The sequence below is a fragment of the Cryptomeria japonica genome, chromosome 5 (genome assembly GCF_030272615.1).
Source record: "Cryptomeria japonica chromosome 5, Sugi_1.0, whole genome shotgun sequence".
In the NCBI taxonomy this organism is placed as follows: domain Eukaryota; kingdom Viridiplantae; phylum Streptophyta; class Pinopsida; order Cupressales; family Cupressaceae; genus Cryptomeria; species Cryptomeria japonica.
Genome location: NC_081409.1, coordinates 423,190,602 through 423,211,366, shown reverse-complemented (window position 1 = coordinate 423,211,366; position 20,765 = coordinate 423,190,602). Strand labels below are relative to the sequence as shown.

The 20,765-nt window shown below is 37.0% G+C and overlaps 1 protein-coding gene across 2 annotated transcripts in view; it reads left to right on the top strand.

The window, feature by feature from the left end:
* LOC131060378 (protein phosphatase 2C 70) overlaps nt 1-19,330 on the top strand; it is a 190,780-nt gene extending 171,450 nt beyond the window's left edge. For both annotated transcript variants that reach the window (XM_057993590.2, XM_057993599.2), the window contains exons 9-12: nt 18,260-18,375; nt 18,478-18,607; nt 18,713-18,767; nt 19,053-19,330. In XM_057993590.2, coding sequence (XP_057849573.2) covers nt 18,260-18,375; nt 18,478-18,607; nt 18,713-18,767; nt 19,053-19,250 — 499 coding nt within the window. In that variant the 3' untranslated portion in view covers nt 19,251-19,330. The remainder of the gene's footprint in view (nt 1-18,259; nt 18,376-18,477; nt 18,608-18,712; nt 18,768-19,052) is intronic.
* The last annotated feature ends 1,435 nt before the right edge of the window (nt 19,331-20,765 follow it).

The following is a 20,765-nucleotide window of genomic DNA, read 5'->3' as shown; positions in this document are numbered from 1 at the left end:
CGAATTTCACCATCAATCAAGCACATTTCTTCCACTCATCTAATAACACGAAATCAAATATGAGAAGTATAGAGACCATGCAAATTGTCGAATCGACCCATAAATTTCACCATTTCTTCAATGAAGTAACAAGTCTCTTACAACAACATCTTGGCAACAATCTTTGCCTTCTCTCTCTACTCTACTCTAATTGCTATTCTATCAATTGCTAATCACCTTCTAACTACTCTCTATTCACTAACTCTATTCTATTCTAACTCTCTAACTTCTTCCAACTTTCTAACTTACTATCTATTGCCTTTACAAATGAAATGCCAGGGCTTATATAGTGCCCTCAATACAATTCGATGGCTAAGATCAATTTGAGATCAATGGCCAAGATTCAACAATGAAAACCCTAATTAGGGTTTGTTACAACCATTACATAACATTTAATGCTTGACCAATGAAATAATTGTATTGCTTGGACACATGTCCTCTCTGGAAAAATCGACCAATGGATAGCCGGGGTAGGTACATCGAAGTTTGTGCCACCTTCCATGAGTTAGGTACATTGAATCTGGACATGCTGAGGTGGACCACACTGACTAGAGAAGTGATGACTAGGATGCCACCTCGTCTGACACTTGTAACTTGGTAGATATTCAACTTGATGTTGTTGAGAAGCTCGCTTTAATTAACTCTTCTAAAACTATCTGCTTCTTCAACGAACCCTTTGCTCTGACTCCTTTTGTCTTTGATGTGCAGGATGTTGATGTACCTCGCCTTGGAATGCTGGATTGGAGAAGTCGCCCTTGATGACGCTTGACTGAAGAAGGCCGTCCTTGTCAATGCTAGACTGAAGAAGGTCGCCCTTGTCCTTGCTTGATCTTCTTGGAGGAGACCATCCTTGATCTTGCTTGATTTTCCAACTCCGGGATCTCCATTTGATGCCTACACAAAATATTAAAGTTAGTCTTTTGAGCATCAAACCTTAAAGTATGAAATTTAAGACCTTTCAAAGGTAAAACTTAAGATATTAATTTGAAAAAGTCATGATAAATCAAGAATTACACATTTTCAAATTAATAATGAATGGAAATTGGATTTCAAGACTTAGATTTTACAAAATTGCAATGGGATCACAATAAGTCTTGAATAAGAACTTCAAAAATGATTCTTCATACCTCTTCCTTTGAGTGCTTAACTACAAAACCTTGAAAAAAGGAAGGAAGAAGACCGGATTTTGTTGGGCAAGATTTATAGTCCTCCCTTGGATGAAGTACGCCTCCTTTGGCCTTCAAAAGAGCTTTACCTTCCACTAGCTTCTCCAAAAATCTGGAAATTCGCCTTCAAATGTCTTCAAAAAATCTGGAAATTGTCCTCCAAACTAGCAAGAAATACGCCTTTCCAATAGCCTTCAAGATGAATTTCGCCCTCCTCAAATTGCTCTTCAAGTTCGCATGAGAGATAATGCAAGAATGATTTGAATTTGCTAAAGAACCTCTCCCATTATATAGAGCGCTTACCTTGATCCTTGTTGAGGCCGACCTAACAAATAAGCTTTAAAATAAAATAAAATCCCACTAAGAAGAAGGCCGACTTAACAATAAAGGCAAAATAATGCCTTGTGCACTCAACTTTTAATTTTTAATTTCACAAAAATTAATTTTAAATGCCTTAATAATAAAAATTCGATTTTCTAAGGCTCAAAATTAATTTATTAAATGCCCATGCGCCTTTATTAAATGCCAATTTAATTAATTTTTTCAAATATTTTGAAGTTGGCAATTTTGGCATTTCATGCGGTTTGGAGAGATATCAACGTTGGGATATGGCAAAAAATAATGAATGCCAATGACTTCGCTCTGGTCCCTTGGAGAGGGACAGGAGCACTTTTCTCAATCTAGGCCTTGCATTCCTCATTTTCACGTTCAAAACTTCATCTAGGCATTTTAAAATGACATTTTTGATTGGAGTCTTGAGTTTAATTCACTTGATCTTTTAGAAGGGACGTGCCTTATGACATTTTCACCCTGGACCCTAGGTGAGGGATAGGAGCACTTTTTCACTTTTGTCCTCAATCCTTCATCTTTCATTTGTTGATTCTCGTTGTGGAGTAAGCAATGATCTCTTTCACTTGTTCCATGCATGCTTAACTCGTTTTTGCAAGGCAAAATAAGCTTTCCAAGGATTTTCGCCCTTGTCCTCCAGTGAAGGACAGGAGCAGTTTTTCATTTTTAGGCTAGGATTCTCAAATTTTGAAGTCAAATCTTTGTTCACCATGCTTTAGAAGATCCTTCCCATCTCGCACAACCTTGCCTTAGCATAATCTCGGAGGGAAATTGTTGATTTTATAAAAATCGCCCTAGTCCTTTAGTGAGGGACAGGAGCACTTTTGAGTCCTTGTGCAAATTCTTGATCACATTAATCTTCAAATTACTCTCTAGGCGTAGAATATCACATTTCACTACTTCTTGAGTCCTGGTAATAAAAATATCATTTCAAAATGCAAGGTAAATGGGCATATTTGGAGATTTCGCCCTGGTCCCTTGGAGAGGGACAGGAGCACTTTTGCCAATTGTCGTCAAAATTTGCAACTCTTGCACCTCAATTCCACCTCGAAGCATTTTAAACATCATTTCAAACTTGTGCCTTGGCCTAGATTTGTCCAAAATTGGCGAGAAAGGCTAGATAACATGTTTTTCGCCCTGGTCCCTTGGAGAGGGACAGGAGCACTTTTTGCAATTTCAAGCCTATCCGTCCTTTGCTAGCTTTCCAAATTATCTTCAACGGGCTAATCATGTCCTCTTCCATTCATTTCAATCGCAAACTTGCCTTGGCTTTGCAAGAAATTTATACTTTTTAGAAAATCGCTCTGGACCCTTGGAGAGGGACAGGAGCACTTTTTTACATCTTGGTGTATTTCTTTGTTCTTTAAACCTCTCAATTGCGTCTAAGGCATAAAATATCATTCGTCCTTCCCATCCAAGTCAAGTTTTGGCTCAAAATCTTAAACAAAGAGGAGAATCTTGAAAAAAAACGCCATGGTCCTTCAGTGAGGGACCGAAGCACTTTTTGTCATTTGGGTTGATTTACTCCTTTGTAGCCCACTTAAATTATATTCAATGGATAAATCATGTTTCCCTTGACCTCTTCAAATCATAAAATTGTCTTGATCTTGCAAGAACAGTGCAAATTTGAAAATCAAGCTCCGGTCCTTCAGTGAGGGGCAGGAGCGCTTTTTGTCACCATGATGAAATTGCCTCACCTTTCACCTCGAAATTCCTTTGCTAGGGAAGATTTCATCTTACTATACGCCATGAATAAGAGTTCAAGCCCAAGAAAGGTCTAAAAATGTGTATATAAAGAAAATCGCTCTGGTCCTTTAGTGAGGGATAGGAGCGCTTTTGACCTCCTAGGCAAAAACTTCATCATTTCATTGTTTTTAATCAAGTTTGGATGCATTGTCATGTTCATTTTGTCCTCCACCATGCCTTTGATGTCTCAATTTGACCAAACAAAGTCAGGAATGACTCAAATAAACTTTTTCGCCCTGGGCCCTTGGTGAGGGACAGGAGCGCTTCGCCTTGGACCCTTGTAGAGGGATAGGAGCGCTTTTCGCTCTGGATCCTCAGTGAAGGACAGGAGCGAAATTTGACCTTTTGAACTCTCTATCAGGATAATTTTTATGGAATACCATTGGCCCTTAGGGTATCAATCTCGATTAACGAGATCTAACTCTGCCTTCGCTCTACCAAGTTCTGGTACCGGGAGTGAAACTGCTCGATCGTAGTGCTCTACACCTGAAGGACCGAGGACTATATATGGAACAGGAAGGGATGCTTCGAACTCTATAATTGGAATGGATACTGGAAATGTCACTTATACTTTAAGTTATATTCCATATATACTTTCAGGATGTTTGAGAGTGGTTTCAGACCTCCAGGAGTTATATTGCAAAATCTAGTTTTTGGAGGTTTTTCAGTTTCCAGACTTAGTCAAATTTCAGGATCAGGACATTCAGACTTAGCCAAATTTCAGGATCAGGACTTTCAGACAAGCCGGACTTGCTATCCATGTGGTCCCCTTGGCGACACTCAAAATGCAAAGGCTAAAAGACAAAACCCTAAAAGACCTAAAAAACAAACCCTAAAAAGCAAAAAAAGAAGGGGTCCCCATTTGCAATGGGGCGATGTGTGAAACGTCACAACAGGCAGCAAGTGTCTTAGCCTTCAATGCTCTTTGTCTCCACTTATTGCACATGTCTTGGGTCTTTTCCACGTCATCCATTCTAGAATAAAAAAAATCAGATCTTATGTGGCTTATAGTCACATCAATGGAAGATCTTATGCTGCTGTCACCATTAGGTGTTATGGCTGCCATATCATGATTTAATGAAGGTATGTTGCTGTCATCAAACAGAAATCAGAAGTACCATCATATCTTCTCATCTTATCTTTATGGAGATCACCATGGGCTGCTGTCCCAAGGTAAGTACCATGCTGAAATTCTCTCTCATGAGCTGCAAGAGCTCCAATCACATTGTGGTCTGTTGTACCAATCACTAGTCTGCTACTACAAATGATGAAATCAGTACTCTCCATTAGGACAACATGATATCCATCCAAAGAATCCAAAGCATAGGTGGTCTCCATACTAACCAAAATGATTTGATCCTCCCGTGGGATCAGAGCGAGTCAATGGGATATTTTAGAGTTTGGCAAATTTTTAAAAAATTCGTAGAACTCTTTCTAGAACTTTTTTTCAGAATTTTTTTTAATCAATTTAAAAAAAAAAAAAAAAAATTGTTGGTGTTTCGAGGGCTTCTATTCTTGCATGTTTGAGGGTTTGAGTGAAAAGTCGTGGGTCGTTTTTTTGCTCACACGGGTTGAGGTTTTTGTCTACAGATTCACGTTTTTTTCTTGCAACCTCTGAAAATCACAAGGATTTTCGTCAGCTTTCTGCAAATCGCGGGCTGAGTTCGTGTCTTTACTTTGTGCGAAAGTTTGTTTCTTTTTTGCGATTTCTGGGTCGTGATTTTCCGCCCACGATTTCCTCTACTGCGTGTCTGAGTTTCACCTGCACGACATTTCTATGTTTTCCTGAGTGGCGATTTTCATTTTTTGCCCACATTTTTTCGGGATTTTGTGTAAGGACGACGCGATTTTTTTCGGTTGCATTGAAGAAGGGTTTTTTGTGTGCTATCAAGAAAAATTCCGGCAACATTTTTATTAGATGGCGAGGGTTTCTATCTTTCGCGATTCCTGTACGTATTTTGTTTGATTTATTCTCCATGGCGGCCTTTTCAGCATCGTTCCGCACTTTATTGTGCGCAAATTAGGTTTTTTTGTGGATTTCGTGAGGATTTTCCGGGTTTTCTATTCTGTGGGTAGTGACACAATTTTCTGGCAAGGTTTATTTTTTTCGAAAATCGGGATTCTGTTTTTGGCAGCCAGGAATCATGTTTGTTTTTTCTAATTATTTTTCTCATAAAAAAATTAATTCTGGGTTTTTTATTTTTTTTTTCCTTAAAAAAAATATTCCCGGTTTTTAATCTTTTCCCCTTAAAAAAATTATTTTGGTTTTTAATATTTTTTGGCCTTAAAAAAAAAATTATTTTTTTGCAATTTATTATTTTCTGATTTTTTTTTAAGAAAATTTTCAGGGTTCAGATTTGTAGAAAATTTTAATTTCTGGGTTTTTCAACAAACCTTGAAATTCATGCATTGGGATTCATGCTTTGAATTCCACTCCAGGGTTTCAGAATTTTGTGTAGTTGCTTCTATTCTGATTTTTTAATCAGATTCTTTTGTCTCATGCCTTCACTAGGTTGACCTCGTTCAACCTCGGTTTTCGCGATGGCAGCTTTGACTAGCATCATGTTGGAACATAGTAAAAAATTCAACAGCTTCCACAACACTTGGGAACAACGCATGTTCACGATATCTGAATATTGTTGCCTTGATCAGATTGATTTAGGCTAGACCTCGTCCTACAAGTCCCAGGGTTTTCACGATTTTTTTCTTGAAAAATTGTTTGCAAGGTTTATAATTTTTTCCTTGAAAATTCTCATTTGTAATCTGCAAAGTTTGTGTGGGATTTCTAGGTTTTCACAATTTTTTCTTCAAAAATTGTTTGCTAGTTTTTATGATTTTTTCCTCAAAAATCATTTGTAATACATGAAGTTCGCGTGGGGTTTGTGATTTCGGAAGTTCTCCGGTTTTGATCGATTTTTCTCCTAAAAAATCGTGCTTTGTTGTAGTCAGTTTGGGTTGCACCTGCCAGGGCGAACATCTGCAACCGTGGTATCTTGCAGTCAATTTTGGAGTTGATACTCTTTTGCAAAAGGGTTTACTGATTTTTTTCTCAAAATCATGGTTTTAGGCTTCAGTAATTCGCATGTACCAGATCTCTAATTCGCGTGTGAGGGCTACATTAGCTTGGATGGCTTTTGGTACTCTTGGTCATTTATATTCTGCAGATCCTGGGAGGGTCTCCGTAGCAGCAGATGGTCTTTGCATTTGTGATCATAACACCTGCAATGTCTTCTGTAGGGTATTGAGTACGATGACCATTACGGAGGGTGTTAAAATAATATTAATACCTTCTATAATGGTCATCTTCTATTTTTAGCAGTCATCTTAGTTGTCAACTTATTTAGCTATTTAGCTTTTTAGTCGACTTATTTAGCTTGTTAAGTTATCTTTTTATTATGTAATTAGCTTTTAAGCTTAATTTAGCTTTTATGCTTAATTTAGCGTTTAGCTCTTTAATCTTTTAGTTTAACGTTATGTTCTGATTATAGAACATCGTCTTGTAACCTCTTTATATACGTGTGTATATCGTTAAATGTAGTCATCCAATTTAGTTGTTCAAGCAATTTTTCAAGATAACCTTGCAAGGTTATGAGAAGAAGTGTGGTTTGGATCTAATGAACAATGCTTTTGTAATGTCCCCATTAGACTCCGACAATACTGCATTGGCCTTTTCGTGAAAGCTTGCAGTTTGAGGAATTGGAGAAAAGGTTTCTGAAATACAAGACTATGGTAATGGTGTCAAACAAAATTACCTTAGCTGTAGAAGATGGAGACATTGTAAACCAATACCAATTATTGAAGGCTTTCTATATGGGAGCTCAAATAAGTATCGGAATATAACATTAAAAGTCATGGCAATGATATTTATTGATCGGGAGAAGAAGTATTCATAGTAATAAAAGAACTGATTCATTATGTGTGTGCTGCTGTAACCATAGTCATCGTGTGATATATTTGGTGGTAATGATTTAAGCACGGCACTTAGATTTATTCTTCGTAGTCGATCACCTCTATGCAGCTATACGATTATATGGAAGAATACTGATTCTGTAGTAGTGGCCCCCATCTTAGTAATGATTTGCCATCTCTCCAAATGTGAAAGTTTGAATCTACTATTATCCGGTTTGACTAGCATCTTCAATGGCGTCTAAGTAAAGAATAATTACCGATACATATAAACAAACAACAAACCATGGGCAGTGATGACTATAAGATGGAAAGCAACCTCAGCGATAATGTTTCACATAGAGATCGTGTTCGTTGGAACTGACTGATATAATTGCTGACCGCTCTCATTATGGAGTATTACATTAACATCATGGGTCGATCCTCTATAAGGTTTATGGACAGCACAAGGTACAATTCCAATAAGAAAATGATAGCCATCAATTAGATATTAGTTTGACTAGTCAGCACCTTATTAAGGAAAATACACAAGTCCCTAAATCAGCAATTAAGAAATTAGTATGAGATGTGTCTCCTCAAGGAAAGATTACTCCAAAAAGGCATGACCGTTGGGAGATAGAGGTATAAAAGGAGATTGAAACACCACTCCAAGAGGACAATCATTGAATCAGTTAATCTCTTTACTTTCATATCCTATTTGGATAGCTCGATTGAGCATTTTGGCCTAAGTGTCATGAACTGGTTGCATATATTTCAAGGACAATATCAGATAGAGCACCACCATTGTTGCAAGCACATCAATTTGAATCAGAAACAACATCATCTACCGTCGTTGCAAGCCTTTAATTTCAGATCAGACATAGCAACATATCGCTGCAAGCAATATCATACCTATTGCATATTCATGACGGCATATCAGAAATGGCAACATCTCACATAAGAAGCAGCGGATCATCCATCACTATAAGCATTAGGAAGACATAGTTTGAGGATACTTCATGTTGCTATAACAGAGACAGCTACCAATCAACATAGCATGCTTTCCAATTGTCATATCAGAGAAGACTAACGTCATTTAGCAGTGAGACATATTGTTATTAAGATCATCTTTGCATATTTATCAATCTTTCATATCTGAGATAACAAGATAATCTTATAATTATTGTATTAAGCAAACCAAATCATTGTGCATATGTTTTAGAACCATGTCAGAGATAGCAGCCATTTTGGTTTTCATATATCTTATAATATCAGCATATAAGTAATATCAATTGTATTTTGTAATAAGCATCATTTGTGAAGTGGTATCAACTTCTATTATTATTACCTTAAGCATTATTTAAGATTATTGAGGAAAGAAGTCTCTTGCAATTGATTCTTATAAGTTTTGAGGAAAGAAATCTCTTACAATTGATCATTGATAGATAATTATCCCAACTTCCTAAGTTTGACCATAAGGGGACATTACAGCTTTGAGTGCAACTTCCCATGAGAGCTAGGAGTCTCTGTCCACAACAACATTCCACAGTTCATTTCTGCAGTAAAACTGGAGATATTTGCAATTACATCTTCTCACGCAATTGATTTCTTTTGATGGTGCAAAATTGTTTTCCCCACTTCAATGGGCGATCAAATACATGTTTATGAAGTTTTGTGGAAACCCATGGTAGAGTGGAATCCTAGCAGAAATTCTGGGGTATAGTGGATATTGTGAAAATTTTGGTGTATAGGGGATATATCCTAATGCATAGGAAAGTTCCACAATTGCATAACTTCCTCAATTTTGCTCAAATCTTCCCCAAATTTGAAATGGAATACCCAATTTGGTGTTCCACAGGATGGAAGCATTGGCAACCCTCACACGTAGACAAATTTTAGGCTTTTCAACTTGAATACTTAGGCCAGAATGGGGGTACGATTATAATGACTAAAATCACCTCCTAAACATCACAAACTCATAAAGACTTTCTCCCCAATATCCAAAACAGGAAAAGTTCCACAATTGCATAACTTACTCAATTTTGCTCGGGTCTTCCCCAAATTCGAAATGGAATATCCAATTTGGCACTCTACAAGATGGGAGCCTTGGCAACCATCACACTAAGACAAATTTTAGGCTTTTCAACTTGAATAATTAGGCCAGAATGGGGGTATGAGCATAATGACTAAAATCACCTCCTAAACATCACAAACACATATACATGATTGGAAATGAGAGGAGGAAATCCAATATGTATCATTGATAAATCATAAAATAATGCATGAAGGAGTATCACTTATTTCCGATAGCTGGTTCACCGTGGGATAAACTTTGTGTTTCTATATTGCAATTAAAATACAATAATTGTTTATACAATGTTATATTTATTGCCATTATGTCAAACAATCACCCCCGAGTTTTTGAGTGAGTGACTCCAACAGTTTTGTCTTGTGAGAATTTATGAGTGAAGTTTTTTGCGAGTTTTTAATTTATGGGTATAAGGTTTTATTCAGTGATTTCTCGTATGCTACAGTTGTATTCAAGGCCTGCCTATAGGCATGGAATTCAAAAAGCTAAACTTTTACTTTGCTAATCACATCAAGATTTTCCTGAGGGATTGGTCTATCTATAGGCTGGAGTTATATCGAAGGTCCTGTCTAAAGGCATGAAATGATGTCAAGAAACCAATATTTTTCTGATTTTGAAGATTCAAAGTTGCAAATCATATCAAGTTTTGGACTTGCCAATGAAGTTAAGAAACGAAAATCGCCATGAATCGCCTAAACTCGGCGAGTCCGAGTCCGAGTCATGCTCGCCAAGTCTCTGGGACTCGGACTCGAACTCGTCCGAGTTTAGCGAGCAAACTCGCCAAACTCGGCGAGTCCTGAGCCCCAAACTCGGCTACTGGCTGGGTTAGTAAAATGACAAAAAAAAATTTTTTAAAAACTTTTTTCAACTCAAACTCGCCAAACTCGGCGAGTCCTGAGCCCCAAACTCGGCTACTGGCTGGGTTAGTAAAATGACAAAAAAAAAAATTTTAAAAACTTTTTAAAAAATGAATGGTATCGTCTTTGTTCACTACAACCTCCGCCTGAGAATGAGAAAAATTAGGGTTACAACATGCCAGCCAATAGAAAAATAACACCCGATGGCTTTATTAAATAATAAGTTTTTTTGGCCTCGCGGGGTGTTGCCCCTCAACCCCACCCTGTATCGTGACAGGGAGCGCGCAAGGGGCGCTGCCCCTTGACCCCGCAAGGCGCGATGCCCCTTGACCCCACCTTGGGGGCGTTGCCCCCAAACCCCCGTCGAAAAATATGGGGGGAAATTGCGTCGATAGAAGTAGGGAAAATTTAACCTCTGAGTTTGACACTGATTGGATCGACCAGGTAGATATAGAGGCTGAGACTATAGCCATGGCAGAGGAGGAGCGGAGAGCACAAGCACAAACAGGAGATTCAGAGCTAGATAGTGACACAGATGTTCCTGATGTTGGTGAGCATGGCATGGTGTCACGGGGAGTGGCTATGGTTGTCGAATCATCCAGGACCTACCTTAGACGCCTTCGCAGGGGGCCGGGGACGGGGCCGGGGCCGAAGGGTGCAGGCTCCTCTGAGCCATAGGCTTGTAGTTGTATTTACCTTTGGTATTTGTATGAAACATTTGATGATGATCATATGATGACATGGATTTTTTATTCCATGAGTTTTGTAATATTGTATACATTTGACAATATTTATATATCTATGTTTGTTATTTCCTTCAGCTACAATTTGTGTTTATGCTTATGTGATTGATGTATACTTGTGTATGTAATCAAATGAGCCGAGTTTGATGATGTTATTGTGTCTTTAAGGTGTATTCAATAAAGGGTGCCTGAAACAAGTTTTAAATCTTTAAAAATCTCTAAATTTCTTGAGTTTTTCACTTTCTCGAGTCTAGCCGAGTCTGATGTCGAGTCTCAAGTCCGAGTCCGAGTCCGAGTCGGCCATGCCGAGTTTGAGCCGAGTCCGAGTCCCGTTTCTTTGAATGAACATATCATGTATGTAAATTGTAGGATAGCATGCTTAATCTTGGAAATAAAAAGTGAAGAAGAAACCTTGTTACTAATCCTTGACATAAGATACACATTGCGGGGTACTACATCAGACAAGGGTACATCTCTTAGATGAATCCTTCTACTATATTAACTCTTGCATACCAATTGAGATAACATAGATGCTGCATACATGCATGTGTGTGTAATATGTATCAAATGAAACGTTCCACCATAACAAATTCCTTTGTTGTTTTCTATTGTTTTTTAGTGGCTCTAATAGTCGCAACATCCACCCCCCAGTTTTATCTCAATTATGCTCTATCGTATTGAAATCCCACTGACAACCCAAGGAACTTTTGGCAAAGATGAGTCAGTCCTATTTTCATAATTCTATTTTTTCTATATAATAATTTGCTACATGTACAGAACAAATACCAAATTTTAAGTTGCCCCTTTCAGTGATAACCCAAATACCTCTATTCGCAAAGGTAACAGCTTGAATTCACAACATACTTGAACCATCTCCCATTAATCAAAATGGCAGTGACTTTTTTACTTTTGGAATGCTTAAAGTATATAAATCAAAGTTATTATAGACAAACATCAGGCCATTCTCTAATTGAGACTCAACTGCTTTAGTTTTTTGCAAACGTAAGAAGTCTTAAGTCATTATTATAGAAGTTCCTCACAATGTATTTTCTGTCAGGGGATTCAAGTCCTTTGGCATTCAAACTAATACATTTAATCAACATAGATTAAGGGGTGATGGAGGGGGATTAGGGGATCTCTGGTTGTTATACATCCTATAAAAGCATTTTGGGATCATCCTCTTTACCTTTTTTCCCTGATATCTGAGAAATGTCCTCTCTACTGATTTTCTTTCATATTTTCACCATCTTCCTTGTTACTTTCCACAATATCCTGTTCCACTAAGTTCATTTGAGACAATGGATTTAGAAATTCCTTATTATTGCGTTGAGCCCCTTGTTCATTATCATTAATATTTATTCATTCCAACCCCTTAGACTCTAATGACTTAGTAACATTAGGGATGCTCTAGGGCTTAGAATTTTGAGCAATTTATTTGCAATAATTTTCTCTTTTAGTCTATCAAGGACCAATTCTTGGGATTTTTTCTTCTTGGCAAGGCTTTGCTTTTTATCAGTTCCAAATTCACGTACTTTATTTTACACAGTGGAAGTGTTAACAATGTGTATCCTTTCATTTGTAGGTTCAGTATTAGATATCATTTCTACATTGCCTTTTCTAACATCTTCACCATTAACCATATTCTTCTTCCTAAAATTTATCCTTTTGAATCTCATCTTTTTCCATATCATTATCCTTATTATTCTTTTTAATAGCATTTTTTAAGGCAGGCTTGTTATTTTTAGCTATATTAGCTATTATAGGGCAATCTTTTTTCAGATGCTTGTCTTTCTTACATAATAAATAGGCAATTAGACCCCCAAGCATAGGATTTGAGTTCCTTTATTCAAAGAAATAATGACTCTAGTGTTCATGTGGGGTAAGGTAGCCCTTGTTTCCTTCACCTGCAATACTTTTCCAATAGGATTGGGTGATTGAGGCAAAAAACTCCACAATTGTGATCGAATATTTCTCTGTTATCCATTTGGGGACCAAATAGGTAAGAATCTCATCATTAGAGGCCTTTGAAGACTAAGGCACTGTTTTGAAAATGGACTTCCTATATTCTAGTATTATCTATTTTGAAGAAAATAACAAATAAGCCCTTTTGAATCTTTCTAGAAAATGAAATGTAGATTCCCAATTTCTTTCTCCACACATTAAGCAACCATTCATCAAAGAACTTCCTAGAAGGAAGGTTGTCATTACCCATACAAGCAAGAAATATAGTAGCAGTTTTTGACCTACGTATTCTTTTCTAATAGCTTCCAATATTTCTTGGTTTGAACAAACATGAAAGGTCTTGTGCAAAAGGAGGCCCTTACCGTCTTGTCCCGCTCCAAAGAATTCTTCCTCATCACATTGCCTGCCATCTCCACAGTTCTCTCAATACGTTCTCCATTCTTGATTCAAACCTTGCAGTGTTCAGAGGGGCTTCTACGTCATCTACACTTAGTATATCTTTGTAAGATTTCTTAGTTTTTCCTATATTATCTCCTCTGTAGAATTTTTTTATCAACCTCCTTTATGGCACACACTTGGACAATTAAATCTCTTGTTGTGGGATTCCAATTGACAGCAAAGGGTATGTGTTTACCCACTAAAATCTTGGTAGGTAAGGGGTAGTAGATACAACCAACTACACACTTTGACCATCAATTTAAAAAGGTGCTAAACAAATTCAAATTCAAATTCAAATCAACCACCTGACTAATAAAAACAAAATCAATATCAACATCAAAATCCCAAACTGCCTAACTAAGGATTTATGAGATGATGTTGCCATGATGATATATATTTCATGAGCTCTCCCATTAAAAGCTAGGGATTATAAAGGTGAGATTCCATGCCGACTCAACTTTTTTGTTGTGTTTTGAACAACTGTGTCTCAACCACCTTATTATCCAAGCAAAGTTTGTCTATCTACTTAATCAACTCCTCTAGCTTTTGGTGCAACAATATCTTTTGGATCTTATCTTCTTAGCACTTGTTTGTTGCTTCTTGTCTATGCTTTTCCATGTCAGATTCTTTACTAGTTCATCATTCTTCTTATCTTGCTTCTAGAATGCTCAGAGTTATTTGGTTGTATGTCTTGTGCCCTGAGTTTACTCTTGGCATCCCCATCCTCTTTTTTACAGTCCGCTGCTCATGCAAACAACTCAAGACTATCATTCTCTTCCTATCATTTCATTGTATTGGCCATGTCTATCTCTCATGATATATTGGTTTTCCATGTCTTGGATCTCTTTAGCAGTTACTTTGGCCATCAGAATGTGCCATTTAAATTTTATCATTTAGTTTAAGGCATACCAAATTGATCAACTGGTTGTTAGATGTCATCATTCAGTGAATCTTACAACACATCCACTTGACAATATGGACCTGCACACACCGTTCCAGAAACATTGACTTCTCAAAAATTATTCAGAACATTCATAGTTGTAATGAGCATCTGTATATGCCACATTGATATTATTCATCGAGATTCTCGCCCATTTTTCTCATTTGGCCATCTGTTTGCTGTAATATCCCGGATATATTTTTTTGTTTTTTAAGACCAATAAGAATCATCAACCAACATATAACCCGTTAAGGTTAGAAAGCATAAACTCAAAGCTTGTTGAAAAATGCAACCTTTCCACTTTTTGATCACCAAGTGTCCAATGTGGGAAGGTGAGAGCATACGGTGAAGAGGGGATCATTAGATCACAAATCTGCTGAAATGATAAAGTGAATACAATACTGGGCGGCAAGACAACCCCTTCCGCTTATCTAGTAGGAAAGCAAGAATCTTGGCGGTGAACCAGCCAAGAGAAACATACAGCAGACACAAATCACTCAACCACAATATTTCAGCGGGAGGACTGAATTTCAAAAACTCAACTCGATCGCTTATGCAGCGGGAGGACCATAACAACCAATCATCACTCGACCGCTTATGCAGTGGGAGGACTGAATTACAATTTAATTGATATAGGCGGCAAGCCAGCCTCTTCCACTTTTCAGCGGGATGAGAGTTTACAAGCCAGAATGGGTTAGTAGTACTACTACTTAACCTTACAATAACAAAGAGAGTGAGAGTAGAAGAGTAATGTTGAACATCAAAGATAATAAACATGAAACTCTACTAACATCAAAACTGCAGGCTAGAAATGCATAACCCAATGCCTATGAACCAAAGTTCCCAGATTCTGACTCGACTTTGACTTGGCAAGGTTGACTCGGCTCGGACTCGGCAATGACTCGGCAAGGCTGACTCGGCTCGGACTCGGCAAAATAAGAAAACCCTTGAAATTTAGAGATTTTTAACGATTTAAAACTTGTTTCATACACCCATTATTGAATTAAGCTTAAAGACACTATAACATCATCAAATAGAAGCTAATTTGATCACATACATAAACATACATCCATCACATGCGTAGAAATATAAATTGTAGTTGAAGGAATTAGAAAACATAGATATAGAGTTATAAATGTTGTCCAATGTATATAAAATCCATGACTTCAAATGTTCCCAAACATATATGTAACTGTAAAGTGTAAACAAAAACAAGTCTATGGCTCAGGCTCAGGCTCATCCTCGTCTATCTGCCTCCTAGAAAGATGTCTAAGGTAGGTCTTGGGTGACTGAGTAGCCATAGTCTCTGCCTATGATGTGCCAGTTTGAGTAGCCATAGGTGCTGTGCCTGATCGTGCTCTATCCTCCTCCTCTGCCATAGCCATAGCCTCAGCCTCTCTGTCTGCCTGGCCAATCCCTTTTAGGGTTATAAGAAAGGGAAATGGCAAAAAAAATCATTAAAAAATGTTATTTTTTTTTGTTTTTTTGACTGCACTGTTTTAAGTGATGCTGGTCGGGTCACGACCCTCGGACTCGGTGAGTCATGGCCCCTGACCCGTTCGAGCTCGGGTCAGGGTCACCGTGATTCGGCAAGGGTCACCCGGCCTGCTGACTCGCCGCGAGTCACGGAACTCTGCTATGAACCCACTAAATCGCTCATATCTCTCTCAATACTCACCCAATTCACCCAAAATCAGTCCTAAACCAACACTAGACCAGCAACGATGGAAACAAACCAAAGGTAAGCTATCAAAACACCCTCATTTATTTGGCACACATCCCAATGCACCTTCTAAAACCCACGCCTAACGAGATAATTTCGATTTGCAATATTAAATTCCATACTCAATGCAAGGTGCTAAAAACTTACAGGATGAATCACCAGTAGCAGGAAGGAAGAATGAGTTGGTACCCAGAATGACCAGACACTCAGGCAGAGAGGTGTGATTGAAAATGTTCTTCAGCCATAGGTAAACCAACAACTCCAAAAATCGCTCCAAACACTAAAGGACTAAGATATGCACTGAAAGAATGGTAGATTACAACACACAACTAGGTACTATATTTCAAGTACGAAATTGGAAAGCACTAGGGAGCCGCACTTCGAAGCCTCAAAGTTCTGACACCAATCCGGCATCATAACAATGCAAATTTTCAAGATGTCCAGAATGAGAGCCCAAGGCTCTTATTTATAACTCCATGCCTCCCCAAATGCAAATGCAAATGGCCCCAAACTTCTCTCAAATTCAACTTTATTTCACCTTATGTCTCCCCACTCACTTGGCACCCACTTACCTTTCCTAGGTAAGTTTGAACTTCCTCAAGGTGGCGTCAGTTTTGCAAAATAAACATTAGACCATAGATGTTTTAACCCTCTAAATGGCCACTATAATTTGCCCTCTGACTTGGGAGATAATCAAATGAACATTACTTAATTAATTTTCCTAAGTCATCTCCACAATTAATCAGTAACTGCAAATATTTAAATATTAAATCTTTGACAAGGATATAATATTTAATTAATTTACTTATGACTCCCATACTGATCATTAACAAAAGCAGGATGAAGCGGAGTGAAGAAGACCAAAGAACTGCTGCAAGACCAGGACCCTGTCCACTGCCAAAAATAGAAATACTCCATACTGCCACTTACTAAAAATAGTAAGTCATGAACTACTGCTCCGAAAAGCATGATCTTCGCACCCAGTGACCAAGCATGGAAAGTTCAGTAGGACAGTATTGTCAAAACAACCAACCCCTGACTTACTAAAAATAGTAAGTTCTCGCCTCATCAATGTTTGAAACCCTAATTCTTCATTCCACATGGTCTACGGGTCTCAGGAATAGGCCAATGGACCACTGCGAGTACATCATCGAGAAGGGGACATTACATTTGCTCATGATTGATTTTTGTATTTTGTTATGGATTTCACTTACGTCTGTGCATCTCAGCCAACTTGCTATGTATCCTCTTTCCCCAAAACAATAACAATTACTATCTGTTGGTTTATTGCAATGACCTCTATCCCTGTGGCTCTCTCAAACTCCTTGCTGGATGTTTCTGACACCTTTATGATGTGTTCAAAGGTGGTTCATAGAGTTGTATTTTTTATTTCTTGACATTTCATATGGTATCCCATATTGTTGTGGGTACCATGGTCAATTCACTCTTTGTATTCAAACTCCATGCGACATTCATGAGCATTTTCTCTTGGAAAATTCTTAAATAACAACTATCTGGCATATTCTGGACCTTGTTCTGATTTCTAAAATGAAAGGTGGTATATTGGAGGTAGTCAAACACGATGGATGAGGATATGATGTTGACAGCATCCTCAGATCACCTGAGCAAGGGGCAAACTGAATAAGAGGTACTTGCAAGTAATTCGCATGATACCTCTATCCCAGTGCTCATTGATGAGCACTCTCACCATTGGGTTGTTCAACTCATTGTTCATGTTATTGTTCAAGTAACCCACCTTACCATATTCCTCATATACTTGGTCTTGTCACATGTCACCAATATCATTTATTGTTTTATGGAAAACATTTCCTTTAAAATTATCATTACTGCCCTGATCATCATCATTCTGAGAGGTTTTAGTAGTGTTATTTTCCCTATGCATCTGAAGCATGAAACATCTTGTTATATATATTTTAATTGTAGGAAATTATATTGCGATCATAGATGCCTGACCCCAAAATATGCATAATAATGCAAGAATTTGGAGAAAACTATAAAGCATGCATAGATCTCTGAGTAGAAGCTATGAGAAATTTATGTGCCTTTTTTGTATCTGGTTTGTCATTCTTTGCTGTTGTGTTAGGAACTTGATGCTTTCTCTTAAATCATTTGCTTCCACTTAACATTATTTAACCGATATTAGCAAGATAGATGTTGAAGGTTATCTCATGCCTTTTTTAGATAGTGATTGATTTTTTTTCTTTGAATGATAGCATATTTGAATAAGATTGTTACTTTCGTAAATATTTAAAGATATCTAAGGTGGAAGTCTTAGAGAACGTGGTATACATTTTTTTGCCAGCATAGAAGAAAACCACATTTCTATGACTGAAGATCACAGACTTATTAGTCTGTCTGAAAAGACCCGTATGTTGGAAATTGGAAAGCAGCTACGTGATGGGGAGACTCGCCTGTGGGGTATACTTGGTCTTTTTTGTCAATTATTGCTAATTTTGGTTGGGTTGCACAAGCTTAATTTCATTTCTATTATCTTATCAAGTAGTTGTTTCTCTGTATCAGGAATGAATATAGCTCGTGTCCTTGGTGACAAATTTTTTAAAGAACAAGACATTCGTTTCTCAGCTGAACCATATATAAGTGAAGTTTTGAGAATTACACGTGAAAGTAACGCCCTAGCTTTGATGGCCAGGTGGGTCAACCATATATTGTGCTTTAAAGATTTGGGTGACGAGTTTATCTAGTTCTTTACTGTTTCTTCTAATATGTAATAGAATCAAATTTTATATTCATGTAGTGATGGCCTTTGGGATGTCTTGAGTACCAGAAGTGCACTGCAACTGGCTCTAGAGGTAACTTGGTCTGGTCACAAGAAACTAATAGAAGAAATTTTTAAGTGGTTAAATTAATTGACATACGTAATTATAATTGTTCCGTATAAAGTTTGTGCACTCTTATAGAAAATAGTATCAAATCTTTATTTGTAGTAAGAGATAGAGGGCGCTTTGTTGGATAAGAAAAATATTGCAGCAAAGAACAAACAAAATGCCATGGACATACATAGGCATGTTTGTTAGCAGGAAAACTTATTCATTGTCTGTTTATCTATTAATGAGTAAGTTTGCGGTTATATGCAGGTCCGTGAAGAGAAATTCACAAGTGAAGGGCCTAATGTCTCTTGTGCAGAAGGAATAGCTAACATGATTGTGAAAGAGGCACAAAGGTTGCGGACAAAGGATAATACATCTGTTATTGTTTTGGATTTTGGAACTAGAAATAAATCTTGTAATGTTTTGGACTGCAACCAAATTGAGACTATTAGCATGTATAATTGATATATATAATTCTTGACGATTACAGTACAGTTGTAAATCTATTTTTAATAGATTAATTTTTAAATATCATTTCTAGAGAACATCTTTCCTCTCTCTTTTGCAAATCACCATGACTTAATCTCCAGTTGAGTATTTTGTTTTAGTTTCCTATTGTGAACAAATTTTGAGTCTTGACAGTTGAATAAATGCAGGAGGAGATCGGCTACAGACTGGTCTAATGACAAACCAAAACTCTCATGTTAGTTTGCATTTTGTTTTTATCTAGCATGTTAGAAGCAATGAGTTTTTCACAACTTAGAAAATAGGATAACTTGTGTAATGTTTCTTCATCTCAGAGTGAGTAAAAGAACATGATAGAAACTTTACTCACTATAAGAAAGAGCAATCCATTTGTATATAGCAAATTCATCTGTTGATTTGCAATTTGATACTGATTAATATTTATCATCATTAGAAAATAGAAACCAAATGCTGTCAAGGTCATTGCAAATTGCATATTTACATCCCTTTGATTTAACAATCGAAACAATTGACTAGATATGAAATCCACTAGCCAAGATCAGATTTTATTAGAATATTTAATTATATTTTAGTCATCTATATTTAGTTCCTTGTTTAATGGTCATTTAGCTTTTTAGTTAATTAGCTTTTAAGCTTTATTTAGCATTTAGCTTTTTCTTTTTAGTTAATTAGCTTTTAAGCTTTATTTAGCATTTAGCTTTTTCTTTTTAGTTAATTAGCTTTTAAGCTTTATTTAGCGTTTAGCTTTTTAGTAGTTCACTTTAAACGACTTGTTCTTAATTTAGAACGTCGTCCTCGTAATCTCTTTATATACGCTTGTATATTGTTGAATAGATTTATTGATTATTGAATCATTCATTCAATTTATTTTTCATGGTATTAGAGCAAGTCAATGGGATTCTTTAAAGTTTGGTGAATTTTTTAATAAAAATTCATGCCCTTCTTTCTGGAATATTTTCCAGATTTTTCTATTGTTTTTTATAAAAAAACGATTTTGCTTTATAGAAGGCTTTTTGAGGATTTTTGGTTTGTGGGCGAATTTCTGTGTTGGGCAGCAGTTCATGTTTTTTTTAGAGTTCTAGAGATTTTCGGGCCTGCAACTTGGAGTTTTTTTTTGCAAATTGCAAATTTTCCTAGGGTTTCTGCAATTTTCAACTAGGGTTTTGACCCTTCAGTTCAAGTCGAAATTTTATTTTTCTTGCAGATTCTTGGTGGGTTTTTCGATACCTCAATTGGGTTGTCAGATTTTTTTGGGTGCATCGTTTTTCGCGTCTCAATTTTTAAGCCATCGAATCTGCATTTTGATTTTAGATTCTTGGTGGGTTTTTCGAGAGCTTTTTTGGGGTGTCTTGTTTTCCGCACCTCGAATTTTGTGCCAGCAAATTTGCCTTGGAATTTAAAAACAGTTCATAATTTTTGCTTTTTTTGTGGACGTTGAGATTTTTGCTTTTTTTTTTTGGGCACCGTTATGCTATTTTAAGTGCAAAATTTTTT